Source organism: Saccoglossus kowalevskii, chromosome 9 (assembly GCF_978046115.1).
Source record: "Saccoglossus kowalevskii chromosome 9, keSacKowa6.1, whole genome shotgun sequence".
Taxonomy (NCBI): domain Eukaryota; kingdom Metazoa; phylum Hemichordata; class Enteropneusta; family Harrimaniidae; genus Saccoglossus; species Saccoglossus kowalevskii.
The window spans coordinates 20,831,929-20,850,530 of NC_140649.1; the positions used below are offsets into that span (position 1 = coordinate 20,831,929).

Genomic DNA, 18,602 nt, shown 5'->3' on the forward strand with positions numbered 1-18,602 from the left:
AGATCCTCATTACACAAACGCTGTTCCAATCATACGCTAGAAAAGAGGCTATAAAAAGTGTCAATATATATCACAAATGTATATTTGGAAACCGACAATCGGAGGGAAAAGATTCTGTGATTGGTGTAGTGCGTGGCAATTAGATTCTGGAAGATCTTTTGCCCATGAAAATGAAAGTATACAAGGCTAGGCAAGAGTTATTATGTACATACATTGTTGTAGGTCTAGGGAATCCTCGTGTCATTATCGAAACTTTATTCAATACAGAATCAAACCCTACTCACTCCCGGATTGGCACATGAGTTTAATCAAAGACTAATTACATTAGGGCAGACTTAGAGTAACGTATCCTTCATTCTTTTTACACTCTGGGGAGTTCTCAGGGCATTTCTTTGAGACTATGTTTCATATTTTATCGAGAAAGCAGTTACTGCAAGCATTACTATGAAACACATGAGATCATGGGTGACGGCAAACATATGTCTGTCTGCTATTCAAAAGAAAACAGGGCCACAGCCACATTTTTCATGACAATTAGCCATTGGGTGACACACACGATTACCCACAAGTTACCCAGAGACGGTCTTCTCCAACTCTATTATAGAACAGCTCGAGGGACTGTCTTACTTCCTCTCTCGCATTTCAGTCAGGAGTGTCAACTTATCACGCTCTAGCCGCGTTATTTTGGCGAACGATGATTGTCTTAATCTGGCATTATTTGTCAGACATAAAGTATAATGCTGGAAGCTTGAACTGGCTGGGCCCACGAGTTGCTGATCAGCGAGTCAGCGTTCTGTATGGTTAAAGTGTGGAGTCGGGAACAAATTTGATTGGCACCTAGGGTGATAATTTGCAAACTGTGGATACACTCGGAGGGGTAGTTTGTTGAGTTTCATCCAATACTTAATGAATTTCCTGTGTAAAATTGTAAATGATCCTTGGAGAGGACGAATTTGTGTATAGATTAAAATTTGGGGTTAGGGTCAGAGATACACTGTATGTCAACATAACCTATTATCAAGGCACTTATTAGTGAAAATGTAATATAATATTCAATTCAAAGTATCAATTCCTCAGAGCTATATAATTTGTTGGTTGTACAATTACGATGTGACTTCCCTTTCGTATATGTATATGGTTGAAATTAATGTAATGTCTCTAATGTTGAACACACATGCACAAATATACTGATAACATATCGCATTTTGTTCTAACCGCATTTTATTACCACCAAAACATAATGTATTCACTGCTTATTTCGCGTGACTTACATACAAATAGCGCAAACCAAAGACCCGTCACCTTCGTTGAACATGTTATTATAGATTTTCTCAACATGAACGTCCTCCTTTCGGATTATGTACTGCAACTATGGAGTGAACAAAACGTAAATTGTCATTGTCTGTGAACATAACTGTACGATTATAGGACGTATTGAAAAATCTCAACTTACATTCTACTGAGACCGGAATTTGTCAAATCTATTTATTTAGATGTCAAACTATAGCAATAATAATTGTGAGTATAGTTTTAAAATCAAGTATTTATCTATGCAGGTTAGTTTACACTTGCAGCACTGAAATATAGTGTTTGCATGTAAAGGCTTAGTACAATAAGGGCTTACATGAAAATACACAATTATCGTGAAAGTGGATTTTTTTAATAATGTAATGCATAATTTGTTCATAAAAGATAACGCCGGAATTACCCTATAATTTATAATAATTGAAATTTTAAAAATAATTAATAAGTGTCTAAAATTTACAGTAAGTGAATTATTATGCAGCATAAGTATAACAACTGGTCAGAGAGGTACAAACTTGAATGGCTTTTGTTGTTGTTGTTGTTTTCCAGTGAAATTTTCACAATATGTGTGGGAGCGTGTGGATTTATTAGTTGTAAGTTGTGGTTTTTGTGACATTGTATGTTTAGCCATGTCTTACCATGGTAACAGCCGAAAACATATTGCTTGTTTTTTGAGCGGAGAGAACCGCAAACTAGCCTACCGGCTTGTTATTATTGGCTAACGAAGTATTTTTATTTTGTAAACAAATTTTCGTCTGCTATTTTTATCCAGTTCAAATCGTTCAGCAACATTTTGGCGTATTAGGTGTACATCACATGGAATACTACGATTGAGAGAACTTGATGTATGTTGACTGAGCTTTATCATAGACCATCAACATCAAATTATCATGAGGTTTCTGCTGGCGACGTTACGACGTTACTCAGTTCCAAATAAAGATTACCAACGCCAAATGAGCGACATTTTAACCGGAAATCAAGATTCATTCACTCTTCATACCACGCTGAAGCGTTTGCTAATAACTAAACAATGCTGATGGTGAAATAACACTTGAAGTATTTTTGCACTGTGCATTTAACAACTCATTAATTGTTTGCCAAAATGTATAACGTTCATACCGACTATTCACCAACGTATCTTTCATGACATTTTTATATTCTCTAAATTTAGTTTTATTTATTCACATGAACGGATTCTATCCCACCAGTGTCCGGGCCTGGCCTCCTCCCTCCAGTTTCTCAATATCTTGTTCGATATCATCATGTTTGTATCGAATTCAATCAATAATTAATATATCGTATCGTATAGATGCAAGTTTACAATCATGAATAGTATTTACTTGCGATGTGAATCACGGACCATGCGAGGCAAATCTTCCTTCACGGCGAAGTTTGAATCTTTCAAAATCGATCTGCTGTAAGTGTTCGACTGATACGTTATATGACAGGAACTTTATTATACGTGGTCTACCAGGCGATGTACGGATGTGCTCTCCCTATCCTAATTACATTGTCGTCATCAGCTTTTATACCACTCTATTATCACCGTTATTGGATCATTAGGATCACGGCTAGAGTCTGATACGACTTCCACTGTGTGGGTTAGTCTCGTCTGACAAGTTTCAGGGTTTATTCCAATGGCCCCATCTAGTTACAGCTGTCACTTAACCATATCAAATGATTCACGCATGATCTTTCCACAAGACTCCAACTATTCAAATGCATAATATGTACTAATTATACAGCCATTTACTGACCAGGATTGACTAATATGTCCTTCTAATGAATACAATCCCTTTTTTTCGATGTTGATTACACAATTTTAAGAACATTTAACTACAAATCAAATCTATTTTGGTTTGACTCATGACTCGCTACACTCGGTGAGTATTCATATATATATATTTTTGTGTGATAAATCATTTTTACAATTTAATGTGTTTTTGGTCTGACATATGCGAATACCCATTACGATGTATGTCCATGGCTTTGTCGTAAGTTATAGCTATGTTATTTCAACATAACTAGTTATAATGGAATCACTAAATGTAATATAAGATTTTGCTAGTACAAAATATTATTGATATGATGAACACGTACTGCAAAATTCCGAATGTGTGGTCGTTGGCGCAAGACAATTTATTTTGTGTTCACTTCATAATTGCAATTTAAAATTCGAAAAGAGGATGTTGATGCTGAAGGGTCTTTGGTTTAAATTATTAAATTATTCGCATGTAAAACACATGTAATAAGCAGTGTATACATTATGTTTTAGTGGTAATAACATACGGTTACAGCAAAATGCATTATGTGTGATATCGTAATACTACACCCAATTTAAATGGTTCTGAGACGTTTATATTATAAATTGAATATTAAATTACAGTTCTAAGAAATACGCGCTTTGGCAAAAGGTTTACGTTATGCTATACTCTGTATAATAATAATATATTGTGATGGATATAGTTTAAATTTTACATAAGCATAGAGTAAGGAGTTTTTCCATGGATAAGGCCGTACATGAAGTTAGAAAGGTAGAAAGATTAAAGATGTCAAAGATTTTGAGTTGTTTAAAAATCGGTGCAGAGGGCGCGGTGAAATCGAAGATTGTTGTCAACCTTACCTCCAAATTAATATACGAATATACAAGTTGCTGAATTTTGTGGGGTTAATGCTAACTGTGTTCTCCACGTCGCTGGACTTGTAGTAATGACATTAAACACCTTGAATGGACACGCTATGCGCTCTGCTTGGAGGAACCAAGCCCAGCATGGATGATGTCATTACCACAAAGTTCATCAGAGCACAGTTGGTCTGGGATTTCGGACCAGTTGCATGTCAAAATCCATCTCAAACATAAGAAGCTTTGTTGTCTCGAAGATGTGGGCACTTTGTCCCATTGTTTTCTAATCAAACAATCGTCGCGATATTGATCAACACTAGCCACCTGCTGTGTAGCCACGTGGCACTGCAAGTACCTTCGTGAAATGCATAGCCTACATTCAGCCCAAATGGGTAATTATTGAACTTCTTTTCCCTTTCATCATGAAGCATAGATATCAACGGTTTTAGAGATAATCAGTATATGCAGATACGTATTTTTGAGAATGGGTAATGTTAGATAATCCTTTTGATTTACACATCAGCATAAATCATAGTTAACATCCTGAAAATGCTGTGTAAGTGTGTACTATTTAGGTTGCCGTAGGCCTATTGGGCGTACCCCTCTTTCTTGACCAACCAAAAACATTAGAGATAACTGCTGCTCATATTATTTCGCCATATTGAGATTTTCACTATTTTCATAGTGCCACTTCTACCATCTTCTTAACTAATTTAAAAGACAGGGATTATGTAGTTCAACACAATGCGTATATAATTAGAAAACAAAGATGCACACTGAACTGTGTGAAACCATAGTTTATTAGGAAAACCAAGTACACCAAAATGTACACCTCAGCAAAAGTTCAGGTATAGTTCATCACTAAATGCGGCCTTCAACATACACCAACGTGGATACCCGCACACGTTACTGCAAAGTAAGTTGGTAACGATCATGCAATATGTGAGAGAACTGACAGTCCAATATCGTCACATCTGTATTATGCAATTATTAATAAACTTCCCTAAAAAATATCAAATTCGTCCCAGTGAATGTTATGTAGCCGGCGACTACATTCGCATGAACTGAATCATCGAACTATACCTTCACAACTATAGCACAAGTCTAACTTGTCAGAAATCACCAAGAAATACGGTCGCCAACTTTAAATTTCTTATAATATAAACCAGACGCCTAATGACACGTATTCTTGCTCTGTGAATGTCTATCGCCATAAATACTTCTCTTGATTACTGCATCGTGTACTGAATCTAACAGCCCTTAATAAACCAGAATAAATACAGCCACCATGTTAGACAGCGTCCTCACGAAGATCCCAGTGATATCAACTAATTTTCGAGTTGAGTACACTGTTGCCCCTGGGGCTAAACAAAATCGCTTTTGGAAAAGCTAGGCACTTAGGTCCATAGGTGGTACCAAATCAGTTATGTGTTTGTCACCGGTAAAAACGGTAAACGCTTGTCAGTAATTGCATTGTTAGCAGTGCACGTTAATGGGTGCAGTGACTGAACCAAGTTCTTATTCAAATTATGCAGAATAATCACATTTTGATTGCACTCATTAATAGAATTAATATTCTCTGCACGATTCATTATGCATTCCTAAATCATCAAGACCATATTGGTGCCTAGTAGGTGAATAATAGACTGGCAAAGGCGGGACTTTTTTTGTGTTTTACAAAAAGAAATAATTGTTCTTTTAGTCCTTTCAGCGTGACCGCAAAAACTAACTTTTTTCGCAGTCATGTTAGTTTTCTGGAACACGTTAAAAAGGCTAAATTGACAAGTATATTGTTTTGTAAAACAAAAAAGAATTCCCGACATATTGCTGGTAGAATCCGACATCTACCAAAAGCCTGTTCAAATCCAATGACATCGATATCGGCTCACGACCCTGTCCCCTCACAGTATCTCTCTCTCTCTCTCTTACGGTGCTAAAACCCAGTTTCGTACTAGATTTAAACATGGATTTGTGATTTGTCTTAGGAGAAATAGCGGTTGTTAGATATAGTTAATGAACAGGGAAAAGACATGACACCAGCACACATACTATTTGCAAACAAAACATTGGAAAAAAAAGTTGAGAAACGATTGTACGAATAATTTAATGTAATTTGTAACAAGCGACACTGGCAGTTCAAGCAATGCGCTGTTATTGCTGTTATCAAACCTTCTAGTAAACCGCTTCTCAAAAAAAGAAGCCATCTAAAAAATACCACTCCAGCATCTGCACGGTAATAGTAAACAGATCCTCGGGAGAAATAGGCATCTCCGTCTCCAGGGACTTCTTAAAGGTAATGTCTTGAACATTTTGGACGGTTAGCTCATTTGATTTAATTTAAAATAGTGTATCTTGGTAAAGTAAGTTTAACTGAACGAGGAAAACATTAAATACTGAATTTAATTTAATTTAAATGTGTTTGAATCGCAATACGTAGTAGGAAAACTATTTAATTGTGCTTAATGTAATCGAACAGAATTTAAGTTAATAGCTTCACTGTCACTGTGTGTATTGTTATGTTGTATAATCGATATGGCCAAATGACTAAAGCAACAAGAACTAATTGTGTTGTATGTTAGTGATAGCATCTAGTTTTCATCGAATTAAAAAATTCTGAATTGTTTTTGGAAACCGAACATGACTTGTATAATTAAAGTTATTTCCGCCCATGTCACCTCAATTAATCAACATCCGTATTACCTCATTTATCCTATAGCATTGTCATACATGTTTTTCATAACTCGTGTTATCCTTTGTTTAACTCAATTATGTGATCATAACTATCTCCAAGTATCATCTTCCACAATTTCTAAATGTTAGTGACCATATTACACAGCTCATATTCAACAATGACTACAATGACTAAAATGCAATGAAGCCATCTTGTCGCGAGAATTTGAAAAACCTTTCTGTAACTAACTACCACTGATCGACCAAGCATAATCACAGGATTATGACCAGCTTCACTTGTAGTAACTAATTTGGTATCACAGGCTCCTGATAAAATTTGGTTTTATTGAATGTATAAATTTTAGATTCGAAAATTTGCTTTCCAAAATGGTTGGAAAAGAAGATTCCTCACATATCTGATTATCACTGGGATAAATATTTGTAGCTGTGTGTTTTGGAAGCCTCGTTTTAAAAGAACTGAAACGTTTTTTAAATTTCCTTCTTCATTTCTTTTCCTTGTGTTCTTTGATTTTCATTGTAACAAAACATAAACAAAACATAATTTTTTAGTTTTCGTAACATCACCAATTAAAATAACTCAGACAATATTTTGGGGAAAATATACACATTGCCGAGCTATTACATAAACAACCTTACAAAGACAGAAATCCAAGGTAATCAGAGAATAGTAAATCTCAACTTTACAATTATTTGTTTTATATTTCCAGCCACATTTTCAATGTCAATTTGCTATTAGGTGACACACATAAGTTACGGTCTCTTCTAACTCTATTACAGAACAGCTTGAGGGATTGACTCACTTACTCCCTCGCATTACTGTCAGATGTGTCAATTTATCACGTTCTAGCTGCTTTATTTCGGCTGATGCCAAATGTCTGAATCTGCCATTATTTATCAGACATAAAGTATAATGTTGAAAGTTTGAACTGTCTGGGCCCACTAGTTGCTGACCAGCGTTCTGTCTGTTAACAGAGTATGGCAGTGAGAAATTTGATTGGAATCTGGTATGCTAATTTAGTCTGTTGAGTTTCGTCCAATACTGAATGATTTACCTGTGTACAATTTTGGATTATTCTTGGAGAGAAGGAATTTGTGTATTCATTAAAATGGGGGGGTTAGGGTGACGGATATACTGTATGTTAAAATAACCTATTGCCAAGGCACTTATTTTGTGTAACTGTAATATAATATAATATAATATAATATAATATAATATAATATAATATAATATAATATAATATAATATAATATAATATAATATAATATAATATAATATAATATAATATAATATAATATAATATAATATAATATAATATAATATTTAATTTAAAGTATCAACGTCTCAGAGCAATATAATTTGTTGGTTGTACAATTACGATGTGACTTCCCTTATATATGTATATATATGGTTGAAATTAATATAATGTCTCTATAATAACATATCCCATGTTGCTGTAACCGTATTTAATTACCACTAAAACATAATGTATATACATACGATTAATTTAAACCAAAGACCCATCACCATCGTTGAATATATCATGTAGATTTTCTCAATATCAACGTCCTCTTTTTGGATTATATACTGCAACTATTGGGTGAACAAAAAGTAAATTGTTATTGTTCGTGAACATGACAGTATCAATTTCTCTATAATTTACAATCATTAACACTTTAAAAATAATTAATCAGTCTAGTGAATTATTATGCAACATGATTTTTTTATGAAACTTTCACAATATGTGTGAATGCGAGTTATTAGTTGTAAGTTGCTGGCATGATTGAATGAGAACCAGTCGCATGGTAAGAAAGACTTAGTTGTTCTTGAAAGACATACTACCCATGGTTTTGAAAAATCAAATGTACACAAACATTAGGAGCTGTTCAAGATTGAAACTCGCTCGCCAACTGAGAAACTAACACGAAAATGCCTATTTAAAACAAAATCCCTTATTTTTTATTTTTAAATATGTTTTACTTGTGGCATAGCTAAAAATCAAAAAAGTGTGTAGTCAATATTATTATATTTATGAAGACAACAAAATCAAATAATCATCAAACTCAGATCGCTCACAAGCCCACATCTATACTTTAATAAGTAAACTTATTAATTATGTGTTTACCTTCCTGGCACAATCCATTTGTCTCCAAATTCATCAGACTCAGCAACTAATTTCAGTGTCCCATCTGGCATCGGTATCTGCATATCATTAGACGGATCCCCGTCAGCATTTCCCAACATGCCACAAACTTTTCCAAACATAGATTTGTTTAGAACAGGAGCAACGCGTCCTTTGCCGTTCCATGTCAATGTAAATTTTGAATCCAGTTTTGCTCTCAGGTATCCCGCATTATCTCGTGTCACTGTCAGATTTCCGAGTATCAGTGGAGTCAGAATGTTATGGATTTTGCCATTTATCTAAAAGGTATATTTGAATATAATAGTTAATATAAATGAATGTGAATTATTTCCGCCCCAAGTTGCATTTCAATATGATAACAATTGAATTAAAATAAACAAATAAAATAAAATAGATATTAAACTCCAAGCTACATGAATCAGAGCATTGTAGCATTGTTGTTTTAAGAAAGGCTATTGTTAAGAAATTACAATTTTACTGTAGGCCACATTACAAACATGGCAAACATGACAATGCAACACATTTATCACAATACACCAAATTTCAATAGAATGACGACAAAATATGAATCCGCGATTTACTAGAATATAATGTTAGGGTTGATTGGCCTAATCTCTTACTAGAACCAAAATTGTGAAAAGTAATTCATAATAGTGAAATAATAAACAAAAAAACGAAAAGGTCACAATATATTCTGATTGGTGAACACGACTCAGCCGATAGAAGTGACCAAAAAACTCTTTTTTAATGTGTGTAGACAACAATTGAGAGAGATGGGATTTACTCACGTAAAGCCTGTCTTCAATCAAGGTAACACGGTCCCCATTAAGAACAACCGAAACTTCGGAAACCACCATTTTCATAGCTTCTTTGAGATAATGGTGTCGGATCAAAACAGTGAATGATGGACGAGGTACGCACTCTTCAAATAATACGTACTCACAATCACTATGGCCATTATACATATAATGAAAGCCGTCGAATGTATGAATTTGTGGGTCACCCTTGTCACTGGCACTCCCTGTTGGTCGTGGCGATAGTGTTGGTTCTGTAATAATGCAATGTTTTCATTAAATTACATAAGTAGTTCTTTTGAACCGAATTGGGGAGTTCGATTTCCTCACATGAAACGTTGTACGTGAAATGAACGCCTCAAAATATTTCATCTGAGACTGAGTTATAATTATTCATGGTGGCCGATAAATAGAAACGCGACTGGATAATAATATCTCATTGATAAAATAATTTGTACTTTTAACAAATAGTTATCAACGCAATTGTGTTGTTATAGTATACAAACCAACTTACTGGGGTCCACTGCAATGAAAAAAGAAATAATTTTATTGATAATTATTTAAAATTGTGATATACTGTAGTAATGCGAGATAACGTATGTTTAGATTTGTGTATCCTAAATATTCTTACATTTGCAACAATTGCAGTATTTGGGAAATGGACAGGTTTCTGGTTTTAGTCCGACGTGCTCCCCCATTTCACATTCGTGCCTGCACACGCCTCCAATCAATTCACATTCAGTGTCTGTAATTTGAAAGTAACAGTGTTAGTTGGTCAAGTATACATTTTCTATTTCGTCAACAAATCATTCAAATTTTTCATTTTGTTTACATTCGCCATCTCGTGTGTGCAATTCCGTTAACGGCCACACATTCGGAATTTTGCAACAAGTGTTCATCATATCAATAATATTTTTACGAGCAAAATATTCAACAATTATAGTAAACGAAATTATATTTTTGGTTTATTTATTGAAATTACATAGCCTTAACTTACGACAAAACCATGGACATATATCGTAATTGGTACCGGCATAGTCCAGAGCTGAAAAGAAAAGTGTCCAATTAAAAAAATGATTTTTCACAAAATAAGTCCAAAGCGACTGCGGTCACAAACAGTTGCACGTATTGTTTTAATTGTTAATGTTATTACAATTCTTATGTTAAACAATATTTGAATCAAGTCGTAATAATGTTTGTATTAAGTTTTGCAAAATCCTAAACAATGACACTAATAAGTGTATAATACCCGCAATAGAAATCAAGTATGTTTAGTGACAAGAGCTTACCGCCATTATTAGCGCACGCCTTGCATCCTAATTTGTCATCCGAATTACCACAGGGTAAGGCAAAATCTCTATAGTCACATATTTCTGTCTCGTCGTCTTGACACGACGCTCGGCACTGTGCAGTCATATTAACTGTAGGCATGACCGGGACTGTGGCCCTATATGCAATTGCTACAATACGAGACAAAATAAGTTTAAATATATACAGTCAGCAGGCAAATCAAATTATTAAGTTGAGAAAAAAAGAAAACATATTTGTCATACTTACCAGGACAAGCTTGTGCAGCACCTAAGAAGTTAATAGAAGTCTACGTTGAGATGAAATATATATAGCCATACAAATTTTAATCGTTTATAAAATATATATATGGAGGATGCTGACACGGCCTCTGGATTACTCGGTATTGAGGCGAAATATATATATATATATTATACACATATTCATACAAATATATCACGAAAACAGTCGTCGGTTACTAGTGAGATAACTTATGACGATATATGTTTCACTTATGAAGGCTAATAAACTGTTGTGGTTTAAATAGGCACGTCCGAAACAGTTTGTGCTGTACTCTGTACCAATGTAAATATAACACTGACGGACAATACTGATTATAGTTGTACCTCTGTACAACACTTTTCCTTCAGAAAAGAATTGTCTTTATAACCTCGTAAATACGAATTGTAGACGAACACACCAAATTATTTTATTAATTACATGTCATGCAAATCGTAATTTTGAAATAGTATTCATAACACATACAGTAACTGTGTAAAAATGTGCAACTCACGAGTTTGTCTCGGGAAAACCCATTTAGAAAGTCCATTCTATACAAACAAAAATATGAAATATAGCTGCATAGCAGCAATGACGGGTTTCGAGCCTGCATGGCTCATGGCAAATTGCACTTGCTTGATGTGATTATTTGACGAACGTTTCATGTCTAAAATGCAATGTTCCTAACAAGCCCTCTGGTATTTTGCTATTATGAACCACACTGGAATCAACAGACATAACCATTTATAGTCATCTGTCTAATGTCTGGCAAGTTGTTCATGAGTTATAGCGTAATTTCACTTTTTACTAAATCCACGATGGCTGCCAAAAGAAGTCATTTTTCAAAAATCTGCTTCAAAAACGTTGTAGAGCTATCAACATAGGTGGCATATTCTAAACTGCTTGTCAAACAAGCAAGCAATTTTTAAGAAGATAATTTTTTGAGGTTTTTTGCATTTTTTTGATAAATTCAAGATAGTCGCCAAAACCACTTGAATCATGGGAAATATTTTTATGAACACATAATCATCTTATTGAAGGGATCTTGTATGCCAACTATGGTGTCAATCTGGCAAATTGTTCTTGAGTTATAGCGTAATTTCACTTTTTACTAAATCCAAGATGGCTGCCAAAGGAAGCCATTTTTCAAAAATCTGCTTCAGTAACTTTGTAGAGCTATTAACAGAGATACTATATGCTAAATTGCTTTTCAAACAAGCAAGCAGTTTTTAACAAGATAATTTTTTGAGGTTTTTTACATTTTTGTGATAAATCCAACATGGCCGCCAAAACCACTTGAATCATGGGAAATATTTTCATGAACACATAATCATCTTATTGGGCGGATGTTGTATGCCAAGTTTTGTTTGAATCTGGCAAATTGTTCATAAGTTATAACGTAATTTCACTTTTTATTAAATCCAAGATGGCTGCCAAAGGAAGCCATTTTTCAAAAATCTGCTTCAGTAACTTTGTAGAGCTATCAACAGAGATACTATATGCTAAATTGCTTTTCAAACAAGCAAGCAGTTTTTAACAAGATAATTTTTTGATGTTTTTTTGCATTTTTGTGATAAATTCAACATGGCCGCCAAAACCACTTGAATCATGGGAAATATTTTCATGAACACATAATCATCTTATTGAGCGGATGTTGTATGCCAAGTTTTGTTTAAATCTGGCAAATTGTTCATAAGTTATAGCGTAATTTCACTTTTTACTAAATCCAAGATGGCTGCCAAAGGAAGCCAGTTTTCAAAATTCTGCTTCAGTAACTTTGTAGAGCTATGGCCATAGGTGCTGTAAAGCAAATGTCTAATCACATGAATGAGCCATTTTTAAGAAGAAGATTTTAAAAGTTGTCAATTTTCAGAAAATCCAATATGGCGGCCAATGTCACATGACCGCTAAAGATTTTATTGCTGATGTTTGCTAGACATGAGCCAATGATGCCACACAAAAAAACCGGAAGTTCCTAGACCCTCAGAAAGTGGTGCAATTGAGCACTTCCGGTTTGTGTTCTACCTAAGATGGTGGCCAGGTCATGTGACCTACATAGCTGTTTTTTGGGTATGCACCACAACTCATAGCCCTTTATCAGAATGCGAAATGGCAAGTCAATCGCAGCATTATCTTTCAAGTTACAGCGGTTACAAAAAACGGCGGAAAAATAATAATAAATATAGCTGCATAGCAGCGATGACGGGTTTCGAGCCTGCGTGGCTCATGACAAATTGCACTTGCTTGATGTGATTATTTGACGAACGTTTCATGTCTAGAATGCAAGATAGCAGACAAACTACACAACATATGGATTTGATTTCACAGGAATGTGAAGGACAAATAGTTCATGAGTTATAGAACTTTTTCTCTTTTACTAAATCCAAGATGGCTGCCAAAGGAAGCCATTTTTAAAAATCTACTTCAGTAACTTTGTAGAGCTATCAACAGAGATACTATATGCTAAATTGCTTTTCAAACAAGCAAGCAGTTTTTAACAACATATTTTTTTGAGGTTTTTTGAATTTTTGTGATAAATTCAACATGGCCGCCAAAACCACTTGAATCATGGGAAATATTTCCATGAACACATAATCATCTCTTTGAGCGGATGTTGTATGCCAAGTTTTGTTTAAATCTGGCAAATCGTTCATAAGTTATAGCGTGCTTTCACTTTTTACTAAAACCAAGATGGCTGCCAAAGGAAGCCATTTTTCAAAAATCTGCTTTAGTAACTTTGTAGAGCTATCGACAGAGATACTATATGCTGAATTGCTTTTCAAACAAGGAAGCAGTTTTTAACAAGATAATTTTTTGAGGTTTTTTGAATTTTTGTGATAAATTCAACATGGCCGCCAAAACCACTTGAATCATGGGAAATATTTCCATGAACACATAATCATCTCATTGAGTGGATGTTGTATGCCAAGTTTTGTTTAAATCTGGCAAATCGTTCATAAGTTATAGTGTACTTTCACTTTTTACTAAATCCAAGATGGCTGCCAAAGGAAGCCATTTTTCAAAAATCTGCTTCAGTCACTTTGTGAAGCTATCAACAGAGATACTATATGCCGAATTGTTTTTCAAACAAGCAAGCAGTTTTTAAGAAGATAATTTTTTGAGTTTTTTGGCATTTTTGTGATAAATTCAACATGGCCGCCAAAACCACTTGAATCATGGGAAATATTTTTATGAACACATAATCATCTTATTGAAGGGATGTTGTATGCCAACTTTGGTTTAAATCTGGCAAATTGTTCATGAGTTATAGCGTACTTTCACTTTTTATTAAATCCAAGATGGCTGCCAAAGGAAGCCATTTTTCAAAAATCTGCTTCAGTCACTTTGTAGAGCTATGGCCATAGGTGCTGCAAAGCAAATGTATAATCACATGAATGAGCCATTTTTGAGAAGAAGATTTTAAAAGTTTCTTGTCAATTTTCGGAAAATCCAATATGGCGGCCAAGGTCACATGACCGCTAAAGTTTTTATTGGTGATATTTGCTAGACATGAGCCAATGATGCCACACAAACAAACCGGAAGTTCCTAGACCCTCAGAAAGTGGTGCAATTGAGTACTTCCGGTCTGTGTTCTACCTAAGATGGCGGCCAGGTCATGTGACCTACATAGCTGGTTTTGGGGTATGCACCACAACTCATGGCCCTTTATCAGAATGCGAAATAGCAAGTCAATCGCAGCATTATTTTTCAAGTTACAGTGGTTACAAAAAACGGCGGAAAAATAATAATAATAAATATAGCTGCATAGCAGCGATGACGGGTTTCGAGCCTGCGTGGCTCATGACAAATTGCACTTGCTCGATGTGATTATTTGACGAACGTTTCATGTCTAGAATGCAAGATAGTAGACAAACTACACAACATATGGATTTGATTGTACAGGATTATGATAAACTTAATGCAAGGACAAATAGTTCATGAGTTATAGAACTTTTTCTCTTTTACTAAATCCAAGATGGCTGCCAAAGGAAGCCATTTTTAAAAATCTACTTCAGTAACTTTGTAGAGCTATCAACAGAGATACTATATGCTAAATTGCTTTTCAAACAAGCAAGCAGTTTTTAACAAGATATTTTTTTGAGGTTTTTTGAATTTTTGTGATAAATTCAACATGGCTGCCAAAACCACTTGAATCATGGGAAATATTTCCATGAACACATAATCATCTAATTGAGCGGATGTTGTATGCCAAGTTTTGTTTAAATCTGGCAAATCGTTCATAAGTTATAGCGTGCTTTCACTTTTTACTAAATCCAAGATGGCTGCCAAAGGAAGCCATTTTTCGAAAATCTGCTTTAGTAACTTTGTAGAGCTATCGACAGAGATACTATATGCTGAATTGCTTTTCAAACAAGAAAGCAGTTTTTAACAATATAATTTTTTGAGGTTTTTTGAATTTTTGTGATAAATTCAACATGGCTGCCAAAACCACTTGAATCATGGGAAATATTTCCATGAACACATAATCATCTCATTGAGCGGATGTTGTATGCCAAGTTTTGTTTAAATCCGGCAAATGTTCATAAGTTATAGTGTACTTTCACTTTTTACTAAATCCAAGATGGCTGCCAAAAGAAGCCATTTTTCGAAAATCTGCTACAGTAACTTTGCAGAGCTATCAACAGAGATACTATATGCTAAATTGCTTGTCAAACAAACAAGCAGTTTTTAAGAAGATAATTTTTTGAGGTTTTTTGCAATTTTTTGATAAATTCAATATGGCCGCCAAAACCACTTGAATCATGGGAAATATTTTTATGAACACATAATCATCTTATTGAAGGGATGTTGTATGCCAAGTTTTGTTTAAATCTGGCAAATTGTTCATAAGTTATAGCGTAATTTCACTTTTCACTAAATCCAAGATGGCTGCCAAAGAAAGCCATTTTTCAAAAATCTGCTTCAGTAACTTTGTAGAGCTATCAACAGAGATACTATATGCTAAATTGATTGTCAAACAAACAAGCAGTTTTTAAAAAGATAATTTTTTGAGGTTTTTTGCAATTTTTTGATAAATTCAATATGGCCGCCAAAACCACTTGGATCATGGGAAATATTTTTATGAACACATAATCATCTTATTGAAGGGATGTTGTATGCCAACTTTGGTTTAAATCTGGCAAATTGTTCATGAGTTATAGCGTACTTTCACTTTTTATTAAATCCAAGATGGCTGCCAAAGGAAGCCATTTTTCAAAAATCTGCTTCAGTCACTTTGTAGACCTATGGCCATAGGTGCTGCAAAGCAAATGTCTAATTACATGAATGAGCCATTTTTGAGAAGAATATTTTAAAAGTTTTTTGTCAATTTTCGGAAAATCCAATATGGCGGCCAAGGTCACATGACCGCTAAAGATTTTATTGCTGATATTTGCTAGACATGAGCCAATGATGCCACACAAAAAAACCGGAAGTTCCTAGACCCTCAGAAAGTGGTGCAATTGAGCACTTCCGGTTTGTGTTGTACCTAAGATGGCGGCCAGGTCATGTGACCTACATATCTGGTTTTGGGGTATGCACCACAACTCATCGCCCTTTATCAGCATGCAAAATGGCAAATCAATCGCTGCATTATTTTTCAAGTTACAGTGGTTACAAAAAACGGCGGAAAAATAATAATAATAAACATAGCAATTACAATAGGGTTTCGCCCCATAGGGCTCGAAACCCTAAATATAGCTGCAGAGCAGCTATTAACGGCTTTCAAGAAAAGGGACCATAACACTATTAAATTTGGAAAAAAAAGTTTGAAGATTTGATTTGTGCAATGTATATACGTGTAGGTTACATGACGTTCTGGCCCAATGCCTTCATTATAGCGGTATTTCTATGTCTCTAACTTCAATAGTGCTCGAGATATTGTATATATGCATATTGAATGAGTTCTATGACCATATATGGTCAACGGATATGTTGGCCAATTCTCTTTCCATTGCCTTCAATATAGCGTTGGTACCCTGTCTGTACATGCAATACTGCTTGAAATATTAGAGACATGCATATTTAATGAGATCTATGACCATATATGGTCAACGGATATGTTTGCCAATTCTCTTGTCCATTGCCTTCAATATATCATTGGTACCATGTTTATACTTGCAATGGTGCTTGAGATATTGGAGACATGCATATTTAATGAGTTCTATGACCATATATGGTCAACGAATATGTTGGTCAATTTTCTTGTCCATTGCCTTCGGTATACCGTTAGTTCCATGTTTGTACATGCAATAGTGCTTGAGATATTGGAGACATGCATATTTAATGAGTTATATGACCATATATGGTCATTGAAGATGTTGACAATTTCTCTTGTCCAAAGCCTTCAATATAGCAATGGTTCCATGTCTGTATGTGCAATAGTCCCTGAGATATTATAGGTATGCATATTTAATGAGGTATATGACCTTATATGGTCAACGAATATGTTGGCTCATTCTCTTGACCATTTCCTTCAATATAGCGTCAGTTTCACGTTTGTACATGCAATAGTGCTTGAGATATAAGAGACATGCATATTTAATGAGTTCTATGACCATATATGGTCAACGAATATTTTGGCCAATTCTCTTGTCCGTTGCCTTCAATATACCGTTAGTTCCATATTTGTACATGCAATAGTTTTTGAGATACAAGAGACATGCATATTTAATGAGTTCCAAGATGGCGGCCGAACCACGTGACTAATCGAAAATCTGTTTCAGTCACTTTTAATGGCATGACATGTAGAAGGTATATACAAATTTTCAGGCAAAACGGTCCAGCCGTTTCAGAGAAGAAGTCGTTTGAAGTTGGCGGAATAATAATAATAATAATAATAATAATAATAATAATAATAATAAACTTAACAAAAACAATAGGCTTTCAAGCCTGAAGGGACTTGAAAGCCTAATAATAAACATAGCAATTACAAAAGGGTTTCGACCCATAGGGCTCGAAACCCTAATAAACATAGCAATTACAAAAGGGTTTCGACCCATAGGGCTCGAAACCCTAATAAAATCAAGATTATATATTTAAATAATTTATAGCGTGTTTTGCTATCATGGTAACATGACTATGAATGTAAATAATGAAATTAAATTGTAACACACCTCACTACACGTGGCCAGCGTCAATGAGAAGATGACTAACAAGCATCGTAATACAACAGATGACATTCTGAAAATCAAAATAAAATTGAATCAGAGTTATTTTTGGATATGGAATGTAGAATATTCAACATGGTAGTTTGATTAAATGAATAATACCCCTGTATAGTGAGTTAATTAGTACGTGATATAATTAATGTTCAGCTTTCTGAATTCTAGAAATAGGGCGCGGGAATGGAAACAGAATAATGCTAAAGTATTTTACTGACTAAAATCAGATGTTCTTAAAACGATATGTATTCGTGTCTACAATTTTGTAAAGCTGAAATCAAGATCAAAACACACTTTTTCATAAAGGAAAATAAGAGTC

The 18,602-nt window shown here is 34.6% G+C and overlaps 1 protein-coding gene across 1 annotated transcript; it reads right to left on the minus strand.

Moving 5' to 3' along the window:
• Positions 1–8,068: 8,068 nt before the first annotated feature.
• LOC102801808 (BMP-binding endothelial regulator protein-like) lies at positions 8,069–11,319 on the minus strand. Its single transcript, XM_006812579.3, has 8 exons — positions 11,112–11,319; positions 10,844–11,014; positions 10,552–10,599; positions 10,186–10,299; positions 10,069–10,077; positions 9,549–9,808; positions 8,743–9,038; positions 8,069–8,210 (listed from the first exon to the last, which is right to left on the minus strand). Exons 2-8 carry the CDS (start codon positions 10,983–10,985, stop codon positions 8,198–8,200), a joined length of 882 nt encoding a protein of 293 aa, XP_006812642.3. The 5' UTR covers positions 10,986–11,014; positions 11,112–11,319; the 3' UTR covers positions 8,069–8,197.
• Between the last annotated feature and the right edge of the window lie 7,283 nt (positions 11,320–18,602).